Source organism: Centrocercus urophasianus, unplaced genomic scaffold (genome assembly GCF_019232065.1).
Source record: "Centrocercus urophasianus isolate 14NV4802_14NV808 unplaced genomic scaffold, USGS_Curo_1.0 seq_12, whole genome shotgun sequence".
In the NCBI taxonomy this organism is placed as follows: domain Eukaryota; kingdom Metazoa; phylum Chordata; class Aves; order Galliformes; family Phasianidae; genus Centrocercus; species Centrocercus urophasianus.
Window position 1 is genome coordinate 50,667,859 of NW_024884364.1, and position 27,545 is coordinate 50,695,403.

At 32.8% G+C, this 27,545-nt stretch overlaps 1 protein-coding gene across 2 annotated transcripts in view; it reads left to right on the top strand.

Moving 5' to 3' along the window:
- Positions 1–27,545, top strand: part of NLGN4X (neuroligin 4 X-linked) — a 149,856-nt gene that overhangs the window by 70,856 nt on the left and 51,455 nt on the right. Inside the window, exons 4-5 of one of the 2 annotated variants that reach the window (XM_042810129.1) lie at positions 15,684–15,743; positions 19,233–19,385. In XM_042810129.1, coding sequence (XP_042666063.1) covers positions 15,684–15,743; positions 19,233–19,385 — 213 coding nt within the window. The remainder of the gene's footprint in view (positions 1–15,683; positions 15,744–19,232; positions 19,386–27,545) is intronic. The other variant, XM_042810130.1, reaches the window with a different exon arrangement.

Genomic DNA, 27,545 nt, shown 5'->3' on the forward strand with positions numbered 1-27,545 from the left:
TAGGAGGGTCATCACCTTTTAAGTCAATGATCATCTGGAGTGCATAGGAATGGAAGACAATCAGACTAAGTGTATATGGATAAAGGAAGACAGGGCTAGGAGTCTTCTAAAGGACACCTGATCTAGACAGAGAGGAGCAGCCACACATTCACCAGCCCATGCCCTCATGGGGGTTTTCAACCACCACTATGTCTGCTAGAGGAACAATACAGCAGGGCATAAGCAATCCAGAAGGCTTAAGAATGACTTTTTTACCTTAGCCACACCATTCAAGTCATGGAAGACAGGAGCAGGGAAGGAGGACATGAAGAACTGCCCACTGTAGCAGAGGGTCAGATTTGCGACTAAGGTGCCTGAGAGTATACAAAACCATAAGACCTGATGAGATGCATCTAAGGGACCATAGAGAACTGGCAGATGATATTGCCTAGTCACTGTTCATCATAAATGAGAAGTCATGACAGTATGGTAAAGTACTGGAAAGAGGGAAAACAAAGTCTTCACTTAAAGAAGAGAAAAAAGAAGGAACTATATGCCAGACAAGTCTCACCTTTGTGCCCAGCGAGATCAGACAGCAGATCCTTCTGGAAGCTGTGGTAAAACATAGAGAAGAGAAAGATGACTAGTGACAGCCATTGTGGTTTCACTAAAGGCAAATCATACTTGGCAAATTTGGTGGCCTTCCACAATGGAATAACAGAATTAGTGGATAAGAGAAGAGCAACTGACATTATCTATCTGAAATTGTGCAAAGCATATGATGCTGTCCCTCTCAACATCCTTGTCTCTAAATTGGAGAGATGTGGATTTGATGGATAGACCACTTTGTGAATGAGAAATTAGCTGGATGGTCACATTCAAAGACTTGCAGTCAATGACATCATGTCCAGGTGGAGACTAGTGATGAATGGTGTTCTTCAGGGTACTGGGTATCTGGTATTTAGATGGTGGGAAGGGGCACTGGAACAGATTCCTCAGAGAAGTACGGGTGCTTCATCCTTGGATGGGACTTTGATAATCTGGCCTAGTGGCAAGTGTCTCTACCCATGATGGGAGCTTGGAACTAGATGATCTTTGAAATCTCTTCCAACTCAAACAATTTTATGATTTTTTTTTCCTTTTTTTTTTTTTTTAATTGTGGATTTTAACTCACACAATTTAAATACATCTTTATTATTGCAGTTGTATGTAAGAAGGTTGCCAGTCTTGCAGTTTTTCTTGTTTTTTTTTTTTTTTTTTTTTTTGTTTATTTGTTTTGTTTTGTTTTTAATATTCTTTTACAATTTCATGTATTTTTTACAAGGCCATTTTAATTCTGCTTTATTCAAGGCTGTTTTCTGCACTGATCTTTGTGATTTGCCTTGTGCTTCTTTCAGGGCAGATGATTGTGTATGCCTTTAATCACTGTATCTAAACAAAGAACTATGGTTGTTAGCGGCCCACATAGTTAACTTTACAAATTTGAATTGTCCTTAAAAAATATTTTGTATTTTATTATGCTTGCATACAAGTATTTTGTACTTGGCTTTTGTTTTGAGAAAGTGTTTTAAGACAACTGTGAAGAAAGCATTACATTACTTTGTAAAGATGAACGCATCTTGTCCCTTAGCAACACAGGTTTTTTAATGATGCCAAAGTTAGAATTGCATTTTGTGCAATAATTAATACAGTAAATTCTAAAGGCAGAATAGAAACAAAACTAAATTTCCTTTTTTTTTTTTTTTTTCTTTCTTTCTTTCTTTTTTTTTTTTTCCCCAGAAAATAGTACTTCAGAGTTTATATTTAGGAGTATATAGTGTGGAAGCTAAACAATAAGTTGACTTCAAATGCCCATTACAACAGAGATATTTCTTCATTATAACTTTGCTTCTCTTTGCTCATTAAATATATATGCACTCACAAAAGAAGGATGATCATTTCCTCTTAGAGACTGTGTTCAAATAGTCAGAAATAAAGGCATTCTATTGTATGCCTAGTGCTTTCATCCTTTGTTGTACTATGGGGACATCAGTGAAAGAGAAGAGCTGCTTCTCTAAGAGATTGAGTCAGAGAAGACTGAAAGGATCATTCCACAATAAGCATGTAAAGCTGGCATCAAGTTTACCTTCCAGGTCTTTGACTTAAACTTAGAGAAACCATTCCACATGAGGACTAGAGACAGTAGTAGGTACTGTCTCCAGTCCTAGTATCAGTCTAGCACCTGCTTTTAGATTCACTGCTGTTACACCTTGAATAACTGTGTTGCTGCTGTGAAAATGAAATTATCTTAGGTTGTGGTTGGACTTGATGATCTTTAAGGTCATTTCCAATGTGAACAATTCTATGATTCTATGATTCCATGCTACCACTAAATCTGAAGTTGAAACTTATACAAAACCACACCCGTATTTTTTATCCTGTTCTCCTCTCTCAAACTGTCTGTGCTCTCATGCACGAGAGTAAGAAATCCTGATGGTGTAGAAGACTTCTGTCACATCTAGCCATCACTGCAGTTTTCTTCCCAGATAGATGATTGATTTATTCTTTGAAACACACAATCTGTGATTTCTGCTTTTTATTTTTATTCTTTTTTTTGAATGTTCAGTCTCTTATTTAAAAAACAAAAAACAAAAATAGTCATAACCATCTCATCTATATTCTATGGAGTAGTTTGTGTCATTAAATGATGCAACATGCTTGAAATTTAATACAAATTGTTTTCATATTTCTTTGTTTTATGTCTTTACTGCTTTTTTAAATAATCTACTTTTATTGTTGAAGAATTGAAGAGGAATAGATTTTATACACGCTAAGTTTGCAGAACATAAATAGTTTAAGTGAATAATAATGATATCCCTTTCATTTTTATGTTCTGTAGGTCTGATTAATTTAAATTTCTATTAATACAAAATCCATTTGTCTTCCAGCAGTTTAGAGTTCTGATGCAAGACTTTCTATTTTGTTATGTTTTGTGTGAAAATAAAACCTGATGAGAATGTATCATTCCTGATAAGACCTGCTATAACTTGCCATTGTGCATTCATATACAAAATTACTGATGAACAGAATTACTTTATGTTATGCTTTGACATTCTAATGGCTATTCTTGACTATTCGTTTTTTTGTATTTTTTGTTGTTTTTTTTTTTTACAATTCTTGTTGCTATGACTAGAGTAACGTGTGAGCATTTTTCCTTGGAAGTTGTGAAAAAAGCACACCTACTTTGCAGTATATCTCAATCTAGGGCAGACATACTTTCTCTGCACTAACTGTGGAGAATGCCCGTGGTAAATAGATCATATTCTATAGATATTTAGATGTAAGTTTGACTTCTTTTCAAAAAGTAATACCTTACGTATAATCTCTCATTCATCTTTTAAACCTCTCTTTAAAGATATTCGTATTTCCTCCGGTCATGACTTATATAGCTCCTGTTGCTGGAAAATACTATCATTCATCCTTTGTTTCCAGATCATTAACAAAATGTTTAACAACATCAGAGAAATTTAGGGAATTTTTCAGTATACCATTAATCTTTTGCTATGTTGAGAAGTGATCATTGGTTACCATTTAACATAGTCTGTGCACCTTGTTTTTAAACCATGACGTTACTTCAGCCTCTTTTTCTTTGTATCATTATGTTCTTAATATTTTACCATGAAAAGGAGTTTATCAAAGACTTTTTGAAAACCCAGATTTATTTTACCAACATGTTTCTTATATCATTTATTCTATAGGGATACTTAATGATTTCTAGCAGGTTGAAGAGCTATGGTTTTTTTTTTGGTTTTTTTTTTTTTTTTTAATTTAAAGACAGCTGTGCATTATTTTCTATAAGTGTATTTAAACGATTTATGATGCTCTTATTTGCTTTTTTCCTTAGGCTATAATAGCTTTGATTTTCATGATTTTAACACAAACATTATCTGTTCCTACTGATCTATTATAGTAACTTATTTTAATTAGCCACTGAAACTTTTTTTTTTCTTTTCTGACAGATCAACAGTATTATTCTTTATAACTTTTAGAGAATACAGTAGTGTTATATTGTTAATATATCTAGGCACATGTGTGCTAGCATTTCCTCTTTTGCCACTTCAATTTTTCAAAATGCGAGTTACTGTAATTTACTTGTATATATCTTAAATTAGTTCAATTAGATAAATTAAGATAATCCTATTGTTTCTTATTAAAATGTGTATCCAGAGAAGAAATAACTGAAGAAAAAACTTAAACTAACAAATGCAAAATTACAGAAACTGAAATAACATTAATATCATTAATTACAACTAAATTGCCAAAGATGGGCAATAACTGAAGGCAGCATGAGATTGTTTCAATAGTCTAAGGTAGTAGAGTATGTGTTATGGGTAGCTAACCGTGAAACTAAGGTATAATTAAATGAAAAAAGAAAGAATAAAAGAAAAGAAGCATCATAAAATAAAACTGTGAAGAGAAGGAACAAAGACTTGCATCAGTTTAGGAAGCTGTGAAGAAAGTATGGTGCTAGAGGATGCAGTAACATAAAACAAAATGAAGAAATACCTGAAACAACTTATCAGATGATGTCACTTTCTTGGTAGGAGCTACTGTTGAGAGAGGGAATGTTATCAACCACTTTAACAGTCTGTTTTGTACCATAATATTTATATTAATGAATTTAGAACTTATTTTCAAAGAAGTTTGAATCAGAAATTAAAAGTTGTTTCTGGAATTGCTGCTTTTTACTACACAGAAATTCATTACAAAGGCAAGAAAGATAACCTGTAGAGATCTGTAAACAGATATTAAAATGAAATGTGTTAAAGGCAATACAGAACTGAGAATAGTAGTGCACTTTGATCACTAGGTATATTATACCATCAGACTTAAAATGTGGGTGACAGCAAAGCTTTAATTAAATGCTGAATTCTAGATAGAACTTCCACAGAATGCCCCATCATACAGTTGTTTTAGAAATAGTTAAACATATTCCAAAACTAATGTGTCATAAATTTTAGAAAATGTGCAAATTGAAAGCACGCCCATAAGTGATGCTATGAAAAGCTTCTGTTAAACTATATTTAAGCATTATTCTGAATGTATGAGGATCTATTACAGAATTTATCTTGAAATTCAACCAAAACACAAAATTTTCACACCTAAAATATTTCAGCCATTTCACAGCTGCTCTTATTTCTGCAGGAAAACAGTAACTGAATTTTCTTCTTTTCTCTTCCTCTAATCTCCATGTCCAGTTTTACAACAGCTTTCTGGCAATACTCGTGGTAGCGTCTGAAAAGCAAAACACAAAGCAATGAAAATACTCAGCCTTTTCCCGTGCTGCTAAAAAGTATGAGCATGGCATGTTAAGAGCAGCATGGAGGACGTGGTAAACATCATGGCACACACACACACACACACACATACTAATAAAGTGGAGTCTGTGCCAGTGAACTTTGTGTCTAGAAAGAAGGTTTTGTTGATTTCAAGAGAAAACTAAAGTTTTCTAAACTTCAGTTTCTAAAACTAATACTTGGGGGCATTTGATGAGTTTGGTTTTTTTTCTTTCACTATTTTGTAGTGTGATACCTTGTTCTTTTTCCCGTCAGTGGTAGGTAAGCTGTCTGTAGTGCTAGGTGTTCTTGTTTCTATAATTGTAATTTAGTACTGATATGAGTGACAGAGTAACAAACACATACAGACAGGTATGGTTTGGACTGCTGTGCCAGTTTTATCTTTAGACACTCTCACTAATTCACTTTGTCAGCGATTTCTACACTTTTATACTTGAATCCAATATCCATATTTTCTTTGAAGAGGTGGTACGTTTTAAATTGTAAATCACACTGGTTGTGATGAAAAGCATTTAGATCTCTCTTGCAACTGAGTACAGAAGCAGTACTAAGTTCTAACTTTTCCTTTATCATCTAAAATATACGTGAGACAGTAAAAAATGCCAATGTATGTACAATGATATTCCTTAAGAAAACCAAAAGAAGGAAAGCTTGATATGCTCTTTTTTACAAGAACTATTCATTTATATTTATCCAAAGAATCATAGAATCATAGGTTTCCAACCAAGGTTGGAAAAGACCTCCGAGATCATCCAGTCCAACTGTCCAGCTGCCACCAATACTTCCCAACTAAACCAAATCCCTCAGTACGACGTGTAAACGTTTCCTGAAAACCTCCAGGGACGATGACTCAACCACCTGCCTGGACAGACCATTCCAGTGCTTGACCACACTTTCAGAGAGTAAATTTATCTTGACATCCAACCTGATATTCCCCTGCACAACTTTAAGGCTATTCCCTCTCATCCTGTCACTAGTTACACAGAAGAAGAGACCAAGCCTCTCCACAGCTTCCTTTCATGTAGTTATAGAGAGCTGGAAGGTCTGCTCTGAGCTTCCTCTTCTCCAGACAAAACAATCCCAGTTCTCTGCTCCTCATAAGACCAGTTCTTCAGTTTCCTCACCAGCTTCATTGCCCGTCTCTGAAGGGCCTTGATGACTTTCTTGTAGTGAGATGTCCAAAAACTGAACACAGCACTCGAGGTGCAGCTTCACCTTTACTGAGTACAGGAGGATGATCACCTTCCTGCTCCTGCTGGCAACACTATTTCTGAAACAAGCCAGGATGCCATTGGTCTTCTTAGCTACCTGGGCACACTAATGCCTCATATTCATGCGAGTGTCAGTCAACACCCCTATGCTCTTTTCTTCTACACAGTCTTCCAGTCATTCTGCGCCAAGCCTGTAGCATTGCTACAAGAAACAAAAAGAAGATATGAAATAATTTCTCATTATTACATACAATTACACAATATTACATTATACATGCAATTGTTACATACAATTATACAATATTACATAGTACATGCAATTCTGTATGATTCAAATCATTCCCTTTAAACCCAAAATTCAACTTGTCTCTCTTCAGTCAAAATCGTAAAGTCACATTACATTACACTGATATAATCAACACAATATTATACGTTAACATATAGTACATCATGTAGTTCTTATACCATACGATAATTTTTTATTTTTTGCTTTAGTCTAATAAATTTGTCACATAACGATAATTTACAAGCTACTCTGCTTCCTTTCTAAATTTTAAGTAAATCAAGAAAACCAACATTGGAAGTATTAGGCTTCATTTCTGCATTTTAGCATAATAAAAGTAATCTACTCCTTGTTTCACTCTGAAACAATTTCATGGTACTTAGATAAAATTGCACTTTTTATAAGTGGCCAAATATTGAAGATCATACAATCATAGAATCATAGAATCACCAAGGTTGGAAAAGACCTAAAAGTTCATCCAGTCCAACCGTTCACCTATTCCCAATAGCTCCCATTAAACCATGTCCCTCAACACAACATCCAGCCTTTCCTTGAACACCCCCAGGGTTGTTGACTCCACCACCTCCCTGGGCAGTCCATTCCAGAATCCTTGAAGAAGGACTTTCAATTTTTGTTGAAAGAAAAAAAAAAAAATAGAATGCAAGGCTTTCTCCTTTAAATGCATTGTTTCTATATGTTTTATTAAGAAGTTCTGGCAGTCATTATTTCTCTTCCTATTTTCTCACAGCTCTAGGGAGACACTACTTTTTGTTTGGCAAAGTTGTATATGTTTTCAGTACTAAGTAACAATGAAAAAATTGTTTAAATGTTTTCCTTTCCAATTTTTCACACCTATTTTCATCTCTATTCAACTCGAGTGGAAATCTTTTCTACATGTGTAGTATTAGTGGAAGGTGTTAGAATAATTAAATATTTATATTTCAAGTTCAAAAGCTCTAAATGATATCCACTTTAGACCTAGCTTTCCAAGAATTTTTGAGAATCTATTATATATTATCTTAATTTATACCTTCCTTTTAATATTTTAGTAGTTTGATAGCATAATTGTTTAGTTGGTTTGAATGTGCTAATTCCAGCAGGATTTAATTCATTATTGTGTTTAGATGGAGACATTATAGAAACCTGAGGCAGTACATGCGGCACCACAATACGTACTTTAAAAAGAGCACTGAATGAAGTTTATGTCTTTCCTTTGGATATCTTATACAGACTTTCTACTTTCTTGTAACGAACATATACATGAATCCCAGAGAAAACCTAAGATGTTTGAGACAATTAGAAGTGAATATGGTGTCAAAGCTATTCTGTCATATATTACAATGGAATAAAATTCCATTCTCATAGGATCCTGTGAAATAACAAATATAATTATTTCTTGAACTCTCCAGAGGCAGCTGCAAACTGAGCTTGTGCTCAAACTGCAGAATTAAAATAGCTGCATCAGTAGATATTCTTAAGATCTGATTATTATCTCTCAGCTTCTGGTGGTGCCTACAGACACCCCAAAGGAGAATTTACTCAACTTCACTAGCAGTTGTTAAATGCAATAATATATTATTGGAGTTCAGTTGTGTGCGGAAAGAGTGTAATATTTACCTTCAGTTATTAAAACTGGTTGATATTCACTTTTTTATAACACATCCATTTGCATTTAATTTATATGGGACAAAAGAGTTCCTTTTTATCTCTTAAAGTTATTTACCTATAAGTGATATTATGTTATTCCAACACGACTGAATTATTTCTGCAGAGTCTAGTTACCAACATTAGCTAGAATGTAGTTTCTTCTGAGCTTGGGAAATTTGATTAATAGCAAATGTTAATTTGTGCTTTCAACTTTAGGTGCTGTACATTCTTGGAAATGGACTGTAGTAGAATACTAACAACATTTTGCACCTCTGCAGCTAATTACACTTTGTCCACATTTTACAACTGCTCACTTGCCACTCACTTGTGTTATATTACATATACTTCTGGACAAAATTTGCAATAAGATTTATATATTCTGGAGGGACTTCCTTGATTGTGATCTTTAGTGCAGGCTTAAGTGCAGGCTTATGTTCTTGGTCTTCAGACAGGACTGAAGCCAACTTGATCACTGTTCATAATGGTATTATCTTTTGAGTCAGCAAGACTGCTAATATGCTTAAAACTGCTCATGTTCTTAAGAGTTTTGGCAGCTTAAAGCCATCACATTAACAGAAAAGGAAAAGGTGCGTATTGAAAGATTTCAATATATTGAACTGTTAGATTTTAGGTTTTGTGATTCAAGAAACTAGTATATATCTGTTTTGAATTGCAAAATGGCTTCACTGGAGAGAAAGTTGAGATAGGTGAGAGCAAATGCTGCGCTGTTACATAGCAATATTGCACACAGCATTTTTACATTCACACCTCATCAGGTGCACCAATTTGGCAGAGAAATGTGAGCTGTTTGAGGTCACTGTCACACTTTCATACAAACTGTGTACCTCTTGATGCTTGTACAGAAAAAAAAAAAAAAAAAAAAAAAAAAGGAGTGCTTCTGTCTGAATTAATTTGAATAACTGTATGGTACATTTATGATTTTTAATAGGTGCTTCATTATTCAGACAGTAAGCACGGCAGGCTCAGTCCAGTCCTCAGTCAGAGTTACAGTGGAAGCACAAGAAACACTCCCCTTATCTTCTGGAGGTCACTGAAAGGATAAGCAGGCGGCACAAAGCCTTCTTTCTTCTCCGCCATTACAGCCAGTTTTGTCAAAACAATATAGTGTATTTAGAAGACTTTAAGTACTAGCTGTGATGTAATTGTGTAACAAATGAGGATAAAGATCCTAGAAAAATATATTACTGAACATATGTAGCTAAGTCATTTCTATGACAGTTATTAATTTTCTAAAATAATAGAGAATTCTATATTAATAATTATCAGGAAAAGTAATAACCTTTAAGTTTGATTTACTAGATAGTTTTTTTAAAGGGTTATTTTCAGTATTTTTTATTCAAAGCATTTTTAATTACAGTGGATTAAAATAAATCTCTTACAGATTTTAAGCATTTCTTTATGTGCCATAATGAATTATTCATGAAAATCTGATGGAAGAGAACTAGGCATAGAAATTTATTAGCACAGAATGAAAGATGAAACTGATTAGTTTCATCATGTTTTTCATAATGAATAAATACAATTTAAATAAATGCAAATATTTTCAGAATAACAAATAGATTTCTATAGTATTTCTTTTAGTAACTATAATAAATATAAAAAATAAATGCCAGTTTTAAACTGTATCATAGACCCACATTTATTAATCTTAAAAGGAATGGCTCACTTTCCTAACATGAAATATACATCAGAAACTCTGGAAACTTTGACAGATGGAAAAATTTGAATTTTATATGGAGTAAGTATAAATAGGAATCAGCTGCTAGCACGAATGCAGAATAGTAATGTCCGAGTGAAAGCAAGTTTTTGTAGCAACACAACTGTTCAATAATAACTGTATTTATTAAGTTCATTTTGGTCCAAAACAGTGATCAGAGTCCCATTTCATTTGTACAGATAGTTTGAAGATCTTCTCTATACTGGAATCTGCATAAATACAATTTTTTACAGTGAGATGGATCCAATATAACTCACTGATGTGGAATAAACTTGTAAGGGAAACAACTCCCACGCCAATCAGTCAGAACTAGTTACTAACATTGAATATATAAATAATTAGTTATGCAACATTCCTACTTTTGAGAAGTACTTGCCTCCTTTTGTGGAATGTTTTGGAATGGCATAATTGCTCTGTGTGACAATTAGTATATCCCACTGCCCTGCATTAACTTGTTGGAAGATATAGCCTCATTTAAAGAATGTCAATCTTAGTTACTGCCTAATTTAATGCACTTATTGTTGCCCTGGGAAATGGCTTGTGAGAAACACATAATTTTGCACATAGAGGAATCATTATTTCTGTCTTTATTTATGAGGAACAATATTGAGAGTACTGTGATTTGTTAAATATTATGACTTTCATCCTGCTTTCATTCTCTATACATGGAAATGTCAAAGCACAGAGAGATGCAAACAATCTGTCTGAAACAAAAGCAGATGTAATCATGAAGTTGAAAACTGTACACAATGTACAAAGCTGAGTTTATTAGAATTTCGTATTTTCGTGCAAACCTTTTGCAATCTGTGATTTTATATCCTTTTCTATAGAAGTCTCTATGGAGATTTGTTACTTGTTCTCTAAAATTGCACTTGAAGGAAGCCTGTGAAACAGCATTTTCTTTCTTTCTTTTCTTTGTAATCTTCACTAATGCCTGAAATGCAAAATTCTGTAAGGAGGAGGAATTTATTTCTGCCCATTCAATTTTGAACATGACACAAAATTGTTATTTAATTCTCTTTTTCTTGAAAATAAATATTTCTTGTCTGTATTGATGCAGCTACACACACTTGCTGAAGTCTGAAAGTCTAGTGATTTTTTTTCAAGTATTGCAGCTGGAGCCATTAAGAAAGTGCTGTATATGAACACAAATTCCATATTATTTATTTATATTTTTTGTTATACTACAATGTGGGAGCTCCAGGGTGTACATATATTCCTTATCCTTCTGATCTCAGAAAGTAAAATCAAATTTCCTAGTTGCTATGCATGTTGACAGCAACAGGTTAAATTTTCACATGAAAAATAGACAGATTTTCATTTCATTATGCCACCCTTGTGGGGTGAGAGGGCCATAGAATAAACCTGTGTTCCTTCTGGAATTCTGTTAACTATATACAGTTTTTTATTATATGTCTGCATTCAAACTTTTCAAATATACGCATGCATTTATAAACGCTCTTACATATTGGCAGTATTCATTAAATAGACAAAAATTAAAGGATATTGAAATCTAGGTGTTACGACTGTATGTCTTCATACAAAATCAACAGTCTTTAAAGTAGAGATACATGAAGAGCTGGTTGCCTTTCTTTGAGATCTCTCCTAGTGTACATGATCCACAGACAGATTCTAAGACAGTTTGACAAGCTGTAATTCTCAATAATCTTCTTCCTCCACTTTTATTTGAAATGTCTACATGTCTCTTTTGATCTTTTTTCAGCTGCCAAATGAGACCTTCTTGGTACACTTACAAAGGTAGCTGAAGTTTTGGCCATAGCTGCAAGCCAAGGACTTATGGCTTGTACACTGCATGAAAATCAAGATAAAGGCGAAAAAGCAGTCCTGGGAAAAATGCAGAAAATACAGTTCTGCTTTCCTATTGCCCCCTTGAGACAGTAGTGAACTGCTGACTTGAGCTGACTGTAAAACTGTGATAGCTCTCCTGGGATGGGAAACCAAGAGCTTTAGAGATCTATTGAAAGAGGTGCGCAAATAGACATATCACATATCACTGAAAGAATGGCAATTAAATCTTGTATTCATCTAGATTGAGCTTGAGCTTTCGAGAAAGTAGAGTAAGTGTATGAAATTGGGAGGCCTAATTAGTATTATTCATAATGTGCTGTGTGATTCCTGAAAACTGAGTGCTTTCTCAAAATTACATGGTGTCAAAAGGTTACCATATGATAGGTGGAACAGTTACATTTAAAATGCAAAAAATAAAAAATGCTTCAGCTATCACTGTAGCTATTTTTCTGCTGTCATTAGTCTTCAGAATGGATACTTGAAATGCATTGGTAAACTGCATGCATAGGAACTGAATGCATTGCACATATATGATATATATCTGAGAGGAGAAAGATTTAGCACAAATTGCAAATATATTTAGGAAAACCTAAAGCTCCAGAATATCTACTTCTGAATGAGATTCTTATTCACAGTAAAAGGGAATGTGAGACAGTGAACTCTTGACTGACTGAGTGGTATAACTTCTTCATTTTCAGTAAAGATATATGGGCATCCATAATTAATCTAATAATACAGGAACAACTTTCATTCATTGATAAGTGAAATTAATTAATTTTGTAAGTTCAATTAGTACAGAATTTCAGAATGAAATACTTTAAAAGAGAGATGCTTGCTGAATTAAAGCTTAAAATTGCATTCCATAAAAAGCTTTTTAAGGAGAAATAAAGTGGCCCAAATGAAATACTGTACAGTTTCATCTAGACTGATTGTTAATACTTTGGAAGTGGCTCACATTTGCAAACATATGTGGTTATAATATCAAAATATATCCCCTCCCTCTCGCCCCCCCTGCAAAAAAATAAAAATAAAAAAAAATAAAAAAGCAACAATAAGAAATTGGCCAAGCAAATTTCCTTAAAAAAATATATTTGCCGCACTTCAGTGAGGAATTATGCCATGCCTTTTAGTTTCATTCGGGAAAAAAATGGAATTGACAAGACATCACTCAACATTTAATATGCAGCGCTCTTACAAATGTAATCTTCTGTGAACATATCTAGGTATCACACCAATATCTCCATATCTGAACAGAGACACTTTCGAAACTTAGTCCTTATTGCACTAGATCATCACTAGTAAATATCTGCACTCTTCTGTGCTCTTCTGCTGGTTCCAGGATTACTGTTAAGATTTATCATCTATATTTTATGTGGGAAATGTTCATTAAACAGATAAATAGTTGTTAATCTGCAGAATAACCAATCCTATAAATCAGTGATAATGCTCATCTATTGTATGGGAATCCAAAGGTTAAAATTGCTGCAGTGAGTTTTATATTTATATAGGGGAAAAAATACTATCATCACAGCACCCCCCTCAAGAGAAGCCTCAAAGAGGAGGGCTTTCTGGTCTGTAGAGCAAGTACTAAATACTGTTCATCTTGGTGAACTGAATTTTCATCACAGGTGAATCTGTGTCACATTCCCATTCTGTCTCTTTTGATTGAGGACACGAGTGCAATTTTACACTAATCATGGGTAGCATGTCTTATTCATTTATTTAGTTAGTTATTCTCTTTCCCGCCTTCCTCCCCTTATCACAGGGGTTAACAATTTCTTACAGAAGGTTCAGGATAAATTATTCCACATTTTAAAAGAATCAGAAAACTTACTTGGAAAATTCCAAATCTTTCCTACCTGTAATAAAGTTCTGCAAGCTTATATTTTCAAAAAGTCAATATAATTTTTTTCTGAACTGTTCCTAAGTATCTTATGTGTCTTTGATACTTCTGAAATAATTCCAACAATAACACTTTTGTTCTCTTCAAGCAGATTCATACTGATATGCCTTGTATGTGAGTACTGGCTAGTACGCACAATATATGATGTGGTAGGAACACAGAAGCCTCTTTTAGAACATATTGATGTTCTAACATATTGATTAAATGATATCTCAAAAAGAGCAATCCTCACACCAACATCCTGGACAAGAACTTACTTTTAAAAATATACTTCAGTTACTAACAGAAAAATGAAAATGCATTACACAATAGGTAAGGAAACAACACTCCTACTCAATATTCTGTAATTAAATACATTTCAGTATTATATTAACCTGTTCCAAAAATTGTCCCTCCTATGTTCAGCCAAATCAGCGAAACATACGCTTTCGCTTTTGAAGGAAAGGGACAGAGTGAAATGACCAACAACTATGTAGAAATCTAAAGCTCATAGTTTAAATATCATATTGTAGCATTGCTGTATATGTGCCATATTTACACTTGGTGTGCAAACTCGAAGTCAATCAAGTTTATTGTTCCTCTTCAGTCTGGCTTGAAAATACAGACCCTAAAAAAGGCAATTAAAAAAAAAAAAAAGGTTGCTAGAATGTTGACTTAGACCACTTTGTTTGCCTAACAGCCATATTTGATTTCTGTACAAAGATAGAAATAGAGCTTCTGATTCATATTTCATTCTTTATTGCATAACATTTATTTTTTATTAATTGCAAAACACTTGCTAGCGGAGTAATAACAGCATAATGAAACATAGTATGGAAAGGTTAGTGCCATTTCTTTAGTCAGAAAACAGATAAATTGACCAAAGATTGGGATGAGGAAAATGGCTAGGCTTATTTCATCTACCTTCCATAAACACAGGCTATAGTGTGTGTGGATACATGTATGTGTGCCTCAAAAGTATGTTGTGAAAATATATTAAATACAGATTAAAATTTATTCATTAGCTTTTTTTTTGTAAGTAAAAAGCACAAATTATTTCTCATGGTAAGTATCTGTTTTCCATTTCTATGTTTTCGACAGAGTTTGAGTAGCATAATACAAACAAGGGCTACTTTTGGAAAAAAAAATCATGTCTGGGATTGACTCAATTTTGTGTTTCTTCTTTGTTTTCAGTTTTCTGTTTTGAATATCTTTTTGCTCCCATGAGAAAGAAAACTAAATTTTAAAGAAGTCTACTATGTTTTTTTCTTGGTCCTTTCAAATTGTGTAAGATTTAATGATAATTTTATTTCTATTGGTTTCATTTAAGATTTAGGTTAATTCCTAATAAAGCCTCACAAGAATGAATAAAACATGAAGTCATTGAAGATACTGACTGAAGCCTCTTCAAGGCAACAGAACATAATTAAATCAGTTTCATTTCTTATGTAGAAACCATATTTTCGTAAAATTTTTAATATACCTTTTTGGTTTATATTCTTTTTTAATTGCGCATTAATTTTGCTTTTTTTTTGCAGCAATCACTTTTAACTGAAGTAACTGCATTGTCACAGACTGATACATTTTTTTCAAATATTTTCAATTTGTTCTTCTTGACATTTTATGTTTATGTGCAGTTTGCATCTTTTTTGTTTTTCAAATTCAAATGTAACAGATTTTGATATTTTTGTTACATTTTTTGTTTTTGTACTAGTTGTTTTTTTATTTTTATTTTTGAGAACCTGCTGTTTTTGAATTCTCTTTTTTCCCTTTATTCTCCTCCTCAATATGATCCCAGGAGCCAACACAAAGAAAAGCGCAGATGATATAACCAGTAATGATCGTGGTGAAGATGAAGGTATTTTTTGTTTTTTCAAAGCTCAACCCTGATGCATGAACATAAACTTTTACATTTTTATTATAATAACATTGATTATTATTGTTATTGTTATTACTGTTATTTCAACATGATTTTTAGTCCCTTACTTGCAGAAACACACTTCTGTGTGCTTTTTTATTTTCTTCTTTAGAGGTAACATCAATTGTTTTTCTTCTTAAAATCCAAATTAACATTTAGATAACTGAAATTCCCTTGTAACATAAGTGCAAAGTTTATTCCTAAATATATGTGAAGTGAGTAACAAGAACACTCTTGAAAATCACATACTTCCCCTCACATATACTTTATTTGGTGAGAGAATGGAATTTAAAAACATGCATGTGCTCTTCTCCCTCTTACATTTTTTGTAAATTCACCTGTTTGAAATTCATGAAAACAGCTTGCATACATACTTTATTTCATTTCCACTGTTTCCCCAGTGCACTTACTGTACATTAAATGCAGTTGCGTTGTGCTTCATCTTTGGTATTTTAATTTATATATGTTTCTCACACAATGTGGTTTATTTCTAGGATATAAAAGTAAAAGAAGCTGTTGATGTCGCTTTATGGTTTTTTGTTTGTTTGTTTGTTTGTTTTCCCTGTAATCAGCTAGCCTCTGAGATACATTCATTCTGGCTATGACCACATTCCCACTGAAATCAATGACAATCTTTTTCATTGACTTCTTTCTGAGTTGGACTGGATTTCCTGAAAGGAAATAAAGTTCACAATGAAGTACCCCAAAAATGTTTTGCAAGGAAATACTCTTTTTTCTTGCCTTGACACAGAAAAGGCAGGATGCCCTGATATAGAAAGAAGTCATGAAATATTTCTCTATTCTCACCATCCTTTTCATTTATGTTACACTGGCATTTTAGTATACTTTTTGTACTTACAAATTAAGAAAAGTATTTTCAAATTAAATGAGCAGATCACCACCTTAGGAAGTTTGTTGTTCTGTTTTTGCAGTAATGTGTCTCTTTCTCTTTCTTGACCATTCCAAAGTGCCTTTATAGTTTTCTTCAAACTGAAGTTCAAGTGCATTTGAAAAATTTTGCCCTATTGGTTCCCCTTAGAATTGTGCATACTGTGTTGATGTTACTTTTTAATTTCCTCTTGCTTGGGTGTTCAGCTCAATTATAGCTACTCTATCCATGTATGAAATACCACAATAAAAGTCTCTGGTCTTCAATTCACAGTGGTTGTCCTCTACTGCACAACCTTCATTTCTGAATTACACTATTTATTGTAACAAAAAAAATGCTCTGCAGACTTCTTCTGTTCTTATCTGAATTTTGTTCTATTTCTGTTTATAAATGTGTTTCTACATATGCCTTTTCAAAATGACAGTACTGTCATTTAATATAACAGATTCTATGGTCAATTTTTAAGCAAAAGATAAATGGCAAGTGAAAACAAAATTGCTCTTAAAAATTAGATACTTGATTATGAACAAACAATTCTTTCAGATTTCTTCAAAAGTTATAAAGTATTGGTATCCAAACAAAGACTTACAGTTTAGGAACTAAATACATAAAACGCATGAAGCTCATTTCCTTTATGTTGAAGTTAATCATGTTCCCACTGAAGGGAAAATCTCTCATTGATTTCAGTGATGAAAGATTCAACCCTGAGGAAGTACTTTGCAATAAGAAAGGATAGAATATAATGAATAATGCCACAAGACTTTTGTGGAGAGAAAGGGAAGGTTGTTCTGTAACACAAATAATTTCAATTAGTACTTATTGCTTTAATTTTCTGAGAGCTAAGCCCTCACAGGACAAAGAAACTCTTTTCATGTACTTTGCTGTGAATGCTGCAAAGAAAAAAACACCTAATCTATTATTATGTACTTCATTGCTTTACATGACCTCTTTAATGTCTGAATCCCTCTAATAGTTGCAAAAATTACACAAATCTTATCATACAGCTTTTTGTTCTGCTGCCTAGATGCAACATATAAAATGCAACATGTAAAGTATATATATTCATGACCAGAAGGCAGATTCTATGAGGTCTTAAATTCTAACAGCTATAAAGATGTACACTTGGACATATTGGCCTTTCACTCAACTGATGACTTCTGATATTTGCATGAGCAAAGTGGTATTTTGCCAAAGAAATATGACCAGTCACAATTTACCTTGAAATACTTTCAAATTTCTTCCCTATATACAAAATATTGTATATGGGATGGCTCATTGCTGTTTGCATTCTTGGTAACTGAGAGTTAATCCTAACAAATCTGAGGGAGCTGAGAGCCTTAAAGGCTTTCAAAGTCACTCCTCTTTCCTCTCAGCCTATTCTTCCTCTTATTTTTTCCACTGTTCAACACAACTGTTGAAAATTACTCAGAAGAGAGCTCAGTTGCTTCTGTTTGTTTCTAAATGCTGACTATGTAGTCAGAGACATTGCTTTCTCCAGTGTTTTGTATTATTTAATTGAAACAAGTGGTCCTACTCCACATGCAGATACAGTGAATTGTTTGTAAACAGTGTATAGTTAATTCTAACACCAGCTTGCTGAATACCGTTCTGCTTTCTAAGGTATATTATTCCCACAGTTTGGCGAGAACTAATTCCTAAGTTAATTAGTCTGATGAGGGGGCTTATTATTTCATTATTAGAAATATAAATGTAGTAAAAAATGCCTAAATTATTGATTAGTCCAACTTTGTATCTCACTCAGAAGTTACCTTATTTTGGAAAGTAAGACCCAACTGTTTATCTGCATGAAAGCTATAAGTAATTTTTCTCTGTGTACCAAAGATTATGCATACAATTCATGACCATAAATATAAGAATATTCTTTAATGTTTAGCTGCCAAAAAAAAAAATAAAATCATGATTTACATTAAAAAAAAATCTGAGCCAAATATTCACTTAAATTCTGTTTTTCTTTACTCCTAGGCTATTAAGAAAGAAATGATATTTTGCTGTGTTTAGTTTATTCAGAACAATTTGTTTTTGTGATATTATCTGTTACTGAACTATAGAAAATGTAATTTCAACAAATATGTATCACTGAGGAATGGGAAAGTATGAAACATTATTGTCATTTTGTTATTAAATGTACATATATTTGTAAATTGAAATAGAACCAAATTGAAGCATATTATTAAAAAAAAAGTCAAGATTATTCCAGAATTTTATTTTTTTTCCTTTGGATTTTAGATGTTTACATTCAAATTAAATTTCTGTAATATGGAAAGTTTTTAAGGGGATTCTGAAAATATTTAATAAAAATGGCATTTGAAGTAAGAAATAGTAAGAAATATGAAAAGTGTACAAATATTGGGCTTGTAGAATGATCCTGAACTGTGTAAAATAGCTGAATAAAGTGGTGATGATGACATGGAAAACATGAGAAACAACTGAATAATTTTAGCACTTTTAAAAAATACTAATGCCAGATTTCATTTTTTTTTTATTAGTTTATTATGTTTTCATTACTTGAATTTTTTCAGACATTCATGATCAGAACAGCAAGAAACCAGTTATGGTCTACATCCATGGCGGATCTTACATGGAGGGTACTGGCAACATGATTGATGGGAGCATTCTTGCAAGTTATGGAAATGTCATTGTTGTCACCCTCAATTACAGGCTGGGCGTTTTAGGTAAGTGACTCTTTTCTTCATCACAAGACTTTTATTGAAAGATTTAGAAGGCATTAAATGGCCAGTTTGATATAAATATTTAATTACTAATTAAATCTACTGATAAATCATATATACTTGAACCTCAAAACAGAGCATTCCTGAAGGTGATTAGTTTGACTGCAGTACATTCCTACTGAATACTGTTTAATGTTTTCTGGAAACTAGACTGAGTTACGTCTACCCATTTTCTTGTTGACTGTCTTCACCATAAACAAAAAATCACTTGATTTTTGTACCTTAGTGATAGTTTAAGCTAAATTTATCACTGTATCATATTTGCTCTTTTTTTCAATTATTTAAGAAGGTTTTGTTTGTTTGTTTTTTACTGAAATTTTTACTGCAATCAAGAAGTTTCTTCTAAGTTTGAGGAATTCCACATGAAAAATTTATACTTTTAAGAAAAAGTAATACTCCTTTCAATGACTCCAAGAAAAACATCTTCATGACATTGTAAATATTCCTGTCAGTATTATACTGAATGCCAAAATACCCTTACATCCAGAACAGAATGCCAAAAATATTAATTTTCTGCTTTCTCCATGGTTCCATGATGCTCAATTTCTTCATTGTAATAATAGCAGACATTGGAATGATTTTGTAATTTTGATGAAAAAGGATGTAGATTTTTGTTTCCTTTTTTTCTTTTGTACGCTCACATTTCCATCATTTTAGACTAAAAAAAAAGAAGAAAGTTATTTGAGTCTTTTTAGGATTGCATTTAAAATCTTTTCTTATTAGCAAAGCTGATCAAGGTTCTTGGTCTATATTATTTTGGAAAAGAAGAAACTTTTGCTGAGTTATCTATTAATGTGTTTAAAGTGGCTAATATATTGTCTCATCAGAGCAATGAAAACTGTTTTGTTTAGTTTTTACTCCTGTTTTGAGACTTATTTAAATAAAAAAGAACATTTTTTTTAAAGTTAAAGGTAGACATAAAGGCAGGAATGAAAAATGTATATTTTAATGTATATATATATTAAATTTTGGTGTTGAGAAGTATATCAAAAACAAACAAAACACTTTTTATGTGTATGTACATAATCTTCATTAAATTGGATTTGTTACTGTTGTAAGATAAAATGTTTGCCTAGGAGCTTAGTGATAGTTATTGATCTGTTAAAAATGTTTATTGAGAGGTTCTCAATAGAGCTTTTATTGTTGTTTCTTAAAATTAAATTTTTGAAGGATACAAATGACTGTAAGTTATTTAAGCTATTTGACTGTCTAGCATTACGCATCAATCTTAAGGAAGTTTTCAATATGTTTGTTTATATACTCCTATTATGTGAATTCATGCTGAAGACTAAGGAAAGAAAGAGAGGCAGACAGTTGTGGTGTTTAGGAAAAAAAAAACGACCAAAAAAAAAAAAAAGCAGAAAAGCAGAAGATATTCAGAATATGCATATATCACTTAGCTCAGAGAAATTGTGAGCGTATCTCTTTGTTTTTTTTTTTTATTATTATTATTATTATTTGGTTTTGTGAAATGTAAATGTGACTCTTGAAAATACATTTGGTTCTGCCTAGAGATTGGAAGATAGTAATTGAATTCCCTGTACTATTGTGTCATTTCTTAAGGACAGAGAAAATATAAAGTACATAAGCACATGGAAAGCAAATATATTTATTCATAAAATTTTAAAAAGTTTTATAATTCATAACATGTACATTTGTAAGGTTGACAGTATTTGCATCCAGTTCTTCTAGCCTGAATTGTCTTCTTTTCAAAAGATTTATTTTTCTGAGTTTGTTTCATTTGTGACTTTTTATATAAGAGGACACATGTAAACTAGATTTAAGTGTCATACCTAAGTAGTTCTATTGATATTATCACATCCTGTGATAGAGGAATTTGCACTGAACAGGGCAGACATAATAACAAATAACTGAATTGTCCATGTATACATCTTTTCTTCCTTTGGAAAATTTGCACTGGAATGTACCCAGCTACTGAGTATAATTATTTTTATAGTATAGAATCATAGAATCACCAAGGTTGGAATTGAACTCCAAGATTATCCAGTCCATCTGTCCACCTATCACCAATATTTCCCATTTAAACCATGTCCCTCAGTACAACATCTAAACGTTTCTTGAACACCTTCAGGGATGATGATTCCACCACTTTCCTGGATAGCTTGTTCCGGTGCCTGACCACTCTTTTGCAGAAGAAAGCCTGACATTATGAGTATATATATTCTGTAATTAAGATATATTTAATAATTTTTCTTTCAGCTTATATTGTGTCATAAACAGAAGTAGATGTAAAATCTACTAGATGGCCACTGTAAAATGTTAGCTAGACTATTTTCAACTTGAGATCCTAGGAATATATCATCAACAAAGAACTGGAAAACTGTTTTGTAACAGTGATTACATATGTTTAATCAAACAGTATTCTGAAAATTCATCTTCCTAGATGAGAAAAAACAAAAATTGCTAATGACACTTGGTTCTCTTGACTGTCCTTCAAAGACACACAGTGTCTGGCCTTTAGAAATACGTATTTAGTCATTAAATTTTTGTCAGGATGATGGAATATAAACTATATGGGCTTTTTTAAATTGTTTTTGAATATAATTCTTATTATAATTAATGGAATCTGTGTTTATGCTGCAAGTTATTAAAAGTCATTGAAAAGATCCGATAACAACACATGGCTCTGCACCCTTAGAGTTTTAAAACTCTAAAACTTTTTAGGACAAGAATTCTCCACCTTTACAGATACTATAGAATTTTTAAGTTGAAATCTGTCTGTTGGCTATAACTGAGATATCAAAACTTTTAGTCTTAAGTTAACAAGAAAGAACGCATCCCAGGTGGAAAAAAAATAACAACTGTAACATGGTAAGCATTAGTGTTATAAATCATTTAAACTGGCTGATACATATAATTATCTTCATTTCTATCTATACTTCTTGCATTTGGCTGAAATATAAATCTTCGGATAGTGCTCTGAGTAATATTTTTCTATATATCCAGAATAAAGAACTAAAATCTCCCATTTAGAGGACTTCAGAACTGCTCTAGGAATATATATCTTGACTCTATCTGCATCCAAATAGCACTGATGTAAAATAACCATCACTTGGACTGAAAGCTTTCCAATTTTATAATTATTCCTCTCTATCCTTTGGACAAAAGTACTGCTATGGATATTCATCCTGGGATCTCCAGACTCCTACGTATACTGTGATAATATGTATTGTACGTATTGTTTTAGAGGGAAATATTTTCCCTTTGAGAATAAATTTACATTTTCGTATATAACTCTTGAGTAGGATCCTCTGGGTCAATAAAGTGGAGAGAAGATTTAGCTTTTTCTTTTTATTTACTATACGGGTGCTATGAGAAGCAAAGCTGTACTGTGATGCCATGTTTGTGCCTTGTGCAACACTTTAGGATTTGGGGGATCCTGCCTTTGCCCCACTTAGAATATCCTAGGCCTAGGTTTTCCTCTTCTCTCTACTGTGGAAAAAAAAAAAAGAAAAAAAAAATCCAAACAAAGAACAAATGAAACAAACAAATAAAAAGGAACAACAAAAATAAAGCCACAAACCCCAGCACTATTTTTATGTAGTTACATTCAGAAGTGATGTTACAAACTTTGATGAGAAAATCTTCAACAATCTTAAGAAAAGTGAACTTACTTAAATAACTTAGTATCTAGTGTTAGCTGTAACAGGCAAAATCTAAGATGAATTCTAGGAATATGAATTATGTACTTTGGAAGCCGTAGTTAAATGAAACATCTAGCGTAGTAAATGAGACACATTCAGAGTTCAAAATTATAAAACTTATTTTAGCATTACAGAGTCCACTTGTAATTTTGTATTTTCTTCCTTTTAGGATTCTAAATCTTACTGATAGGAATAGTGTGCCTATTATCTCTTCCCCTTTCTTGATGTAAACATCCATTTTAACTACTGTCTTAAAAGACTAGACTTCGTTTTAGCAAAAGTTTTTTCCACATGCAATTATAACTCACTATAAATGATCATAATAGGCAGTGTACATAAATCAGAGTTTAATTCTCAAGGAGTCTGTGTTCTAATGTAATTTGTAGAGAACTTTACCTTTCTTCACTGCTTTTCTTGTTCGTGAGTTAGAACATCAATGCAATGAAACACTGAGTGTTGTAAATGAACTGCTTTGGATTTGACTGACCAGAGGTACATCTTTGGACTACAAAATGGGTCATAAGATGATCTTCTGGATTCTTCAGAGTCATTATGGTTTCAAAGAAAAGAATATGAGTGAAAACTGAGAGGTTAGTGAGTTTTCAGAGATAAATTTTGAGTAAAATACTAATTTCCTTGTAGCAATTTGGAAGAAGTTTTTCCAGGTAAAATGAATAAAGAATTATTGACTATTAATGTACCTAACTTTCAAGGTATCATTTTTGTTAGTACTTTTATATATTGTCAATTTGTGAAAAATATATGCTGGAAGCTCTGCAGAAGTAGTCAAAGAAAGTAAATAGTATATGGTCTCATTTTCACCTAGAACAGAGCCAGATTCCTTCATATTCACAGAGTGTACATTATTACACAACATATCAGTTTTTTTCTTTGGCAGTATAGTTGTGGCACAGCGGCTCTTTTATGCTTGTATTTTTAGCTTTTCTCTAAGTTCAGATGTCTTTATATCTCTTCCCTATCTCCAGACAACCCTTCTTTTATCTCCTGTGTGAGTAACTCCACTAATACAGGAAATGTAAAGGTGATCTGTTGCTGGAAAGGGACAGAGAAAGATTAAGACTCAAGGGCATAACCCCAGAGTTTGGGTGTGCTGAATAAATCACAGTTCAACGCTTGCACATAAGAAGGGAACTTCACTTCAGCTCAATTTAGCTTATAGTGAATGTTAGTATTGCTGATGTCGACATATGCATTACTACTTTCCTTCACCTACGTCTTTCAGTTTCATGCGGATGATTTCCTGATTATTTTGGTCTCTGGCCTGTCTTGTTAACTGTCCAATAATTGTATCAGCTAATGTCAGTTACCATAGCCAATCTTCTGCTTAAGTAAAACTCTTGCTCAAAGCAATAGTGAATAAATATGATTTCCATTGATATCAACACAGTATTTGCTATGTATTTATTTTTATTCTTATTTTGTTCTATTATTTAAAATCTACTGTTGAGTCAGAAATTGGATTTGCACAAATGCAGCTAAGAAACCCCATCCAGATCCCATGATTTAGGGACTATCATGTCACTGTATCCTTTGCTTATGACATCAGAAATAATTATGTGTTACAGGATCATTAGAAACTATATGCTCAATCGTTTAGTTTCTAACATGAAATAAATTTCATAAAGAGAATACATGGCAGCACAGTGATTATGTCTCTCAATCACAACAGATCTTCAAAGATCGCTTTGCTTGTTTTGATTGTTTTTAGGCATCATGTAGAAAAGGCATGCTTTTATAAAATCTAAATGACATTTTGTTTTAATCTTCTGTTCAATAACATTTATTTTGGAGTCCAATTTTGCTTTGATGTTTTGAATTCTTAACATCACTATTGTAACTCTAAAATATGGACAGTAACCAGTGACCCACTAGCATTACACGTAAAGATGCTGTGAGGTAGGTTGTTGCCAGCTGGTCTACATACCCTACTATTGCATATATTTGAAAGTATGTCAGTCATCATTTAAACATTTCTAGCAATGTCAAGATAAGTGTTGCTGTATCTAGATTAATGTAAAACAGATTTATTATTTGAAATCTATGAAAACGTAATTTGTTTTTCATAGTATATATCCATTTTGTTATGAATTCATGTCTGTTTGTTTTTTTTTCCTTCTGACAGTGTGGAGTTTGTTTTTCAAACATTGTGCTTTTGGGTGATCCATATATCTTTTTCCAGGAATTTATAACTCCTTTGCTGAAATAATGTCTTTATGCTTTTCAGGCAATAGTGATTCTGTACTTGCAATTTGCCTCTCACTAAGGTTTGAAGAAACAACTCTTAGTAAGGTGGATGGGACCAACAAAAAACACTGCCTTTTTAAGGCTTTTAGGGGACAAAAAAAAAAAAAAAAAAAAAAAAAAAAAAAAGTAAAGCAGAATTAATTTGCAGGCAGAAAATAGGTGAAACATTATACATTAGAAGAAGCAAATCTAGATTGTTGGTAGTTTTTTTTATAGACAGGAGCTGCATTTAAATGTCGCTTCAGTTGATTAGACTCAGCTGATTGAAGCTTTTGCCTCAAAGTTTGAGAAGAGATTACATAAACTAATAAAAGATACTGAGCCTATTAAACCCCTGGAGTATAGCCCGGTGCCCATTGTTCTTTTTTTGTATTAAACTCATGGTTTTACACTGCCACTACAAAATTCAGAAATTGATTTAATGACATTGATAATCTACTGTCTTGGTTTCAGCTGAGCAGTGTTAACCAGTGTTTTGATTGCTGTGATGGAGACACACCCAAGGCTAGATCATGCCCCTTGGCAGGGAAAAGCCACTGCCTTTGTAGTGAGGCAGCAGAGGATGGGGTGAAGCCAGAACAGGGGCATCTAAATTAGGTAAGGGGTTCCATACCATATGACAATTTGCAGAAGGCCATAAAGATATTGAAATAGGCTGAGATCAGGCAACTGTCATTACAAAATTATAGTTGATTAAAAAAAAGTTAAAGTTGAAGAGAAGATTGAATTTGCTTTGACAACTTATATACCACATATAACATGAAAGAAAAAAAAAAAAAAAGGAAGAAAACAAACCACAGCTTGTGCTATAAAACATTCAATTTCATCTTTGTTGTTGGCAAATCTAATTAAACATGGAGTTATAGTTGTTCTTCTCACAACAAAAGAATTTCACTATAAATTCTAAGGATAGATAATGAAAGTTATATTGGTTGCTCATGCTTCCAAGGATGCGCTAGACTGAACTGCAACTTCTCTCAAAAATTTAATTTTGCAGAAAGGAAAGACTTTATAAATTATTCAGCTGTTAATTTCTCTTTCATACTTATTTTAGCCTTATTTAGCAGCCAGTTTTTCAGGAAAAAAATGTGGCTGGCATTAGAACTTATTGACCATACTGCTGTTCTTTTCCTTCCTTATGCTACTAATACACCTTTTTGCAAAATTTAATGTGATTAAACATTGCAAGTTTTGGAACTCTAAAAGAGGTTGGAAGCCATAATGAAGTAGAAGCTGTAGTTCATGCCATAATGCCGACAAAGCTGAACTTGCCTTTGAAGGCAACAAGTTGCTAAAAGCAACTCAAATGAAGACCCATTTTTAAATGTATTTTCTGAGAACTTACCTGCAGCCTTCCGTTTCTTATGCAGGCTTTTATTGAAATCAGATGCTGCTTAAGGTTACTTGATATGTTCATTTGTATGTATCTTATGAATAGTAATAAAATCTCTTACAATAGCATAAATTAAATCTTTTTTTTTTTTTTTTTTTACCTTTAAGGAATTGTAATGTCAACATCAAAAATAATAATGGAAAAACAACAACAAAAGGAGTGCAAATGAAAATGTGGGAAATCTGAAACTTCTGATCTGTGCAACAATTCTTTGAGTGGAAAGGCAGGATTTTTTCTTCGCTTTCTTTTTTTCTACTCATGTTATGAAGAGCTAGTCAGAACATTATACCTTCTTTATAATGTTAAAATATATGGGTTAAATTCACAGTTGAGATAAATCATTTGACTCTACTGGATATTTCCCAAAACGTCAATTTCTCACTTTTATTTTCTTTTTAAAATTTGTTATGCAATGTACATGAGCTATCTTGTCAGTGTGGATCATAAGAACACTTTAATTGAAACCAGAAGCTTTATGCTTGATTTCATATTTGTAAAAGAAAATGAAAGGTTTGGAGCACTTTTATATAGTAGAGCAAGCATAAGGAATTGTCTCACTCCAATTTATAGAACGGAGATGAGGTTCTTTTAATATCTGTATACCCAGCATGAGATTAGGAAACAACGGTTCAAATTTGGTCCAACCAGCTTATTATAAATCTGGGGAAGGGAAGGAGGACGATAGAAAAGATAGGAAAGAAGCAAGAATTGCGTAAAGTGGGGATAGTCACCAGGATCCAGCAGCGGTCCTGCTGCACGGCGTTTGAAGGTCCGAGGCAA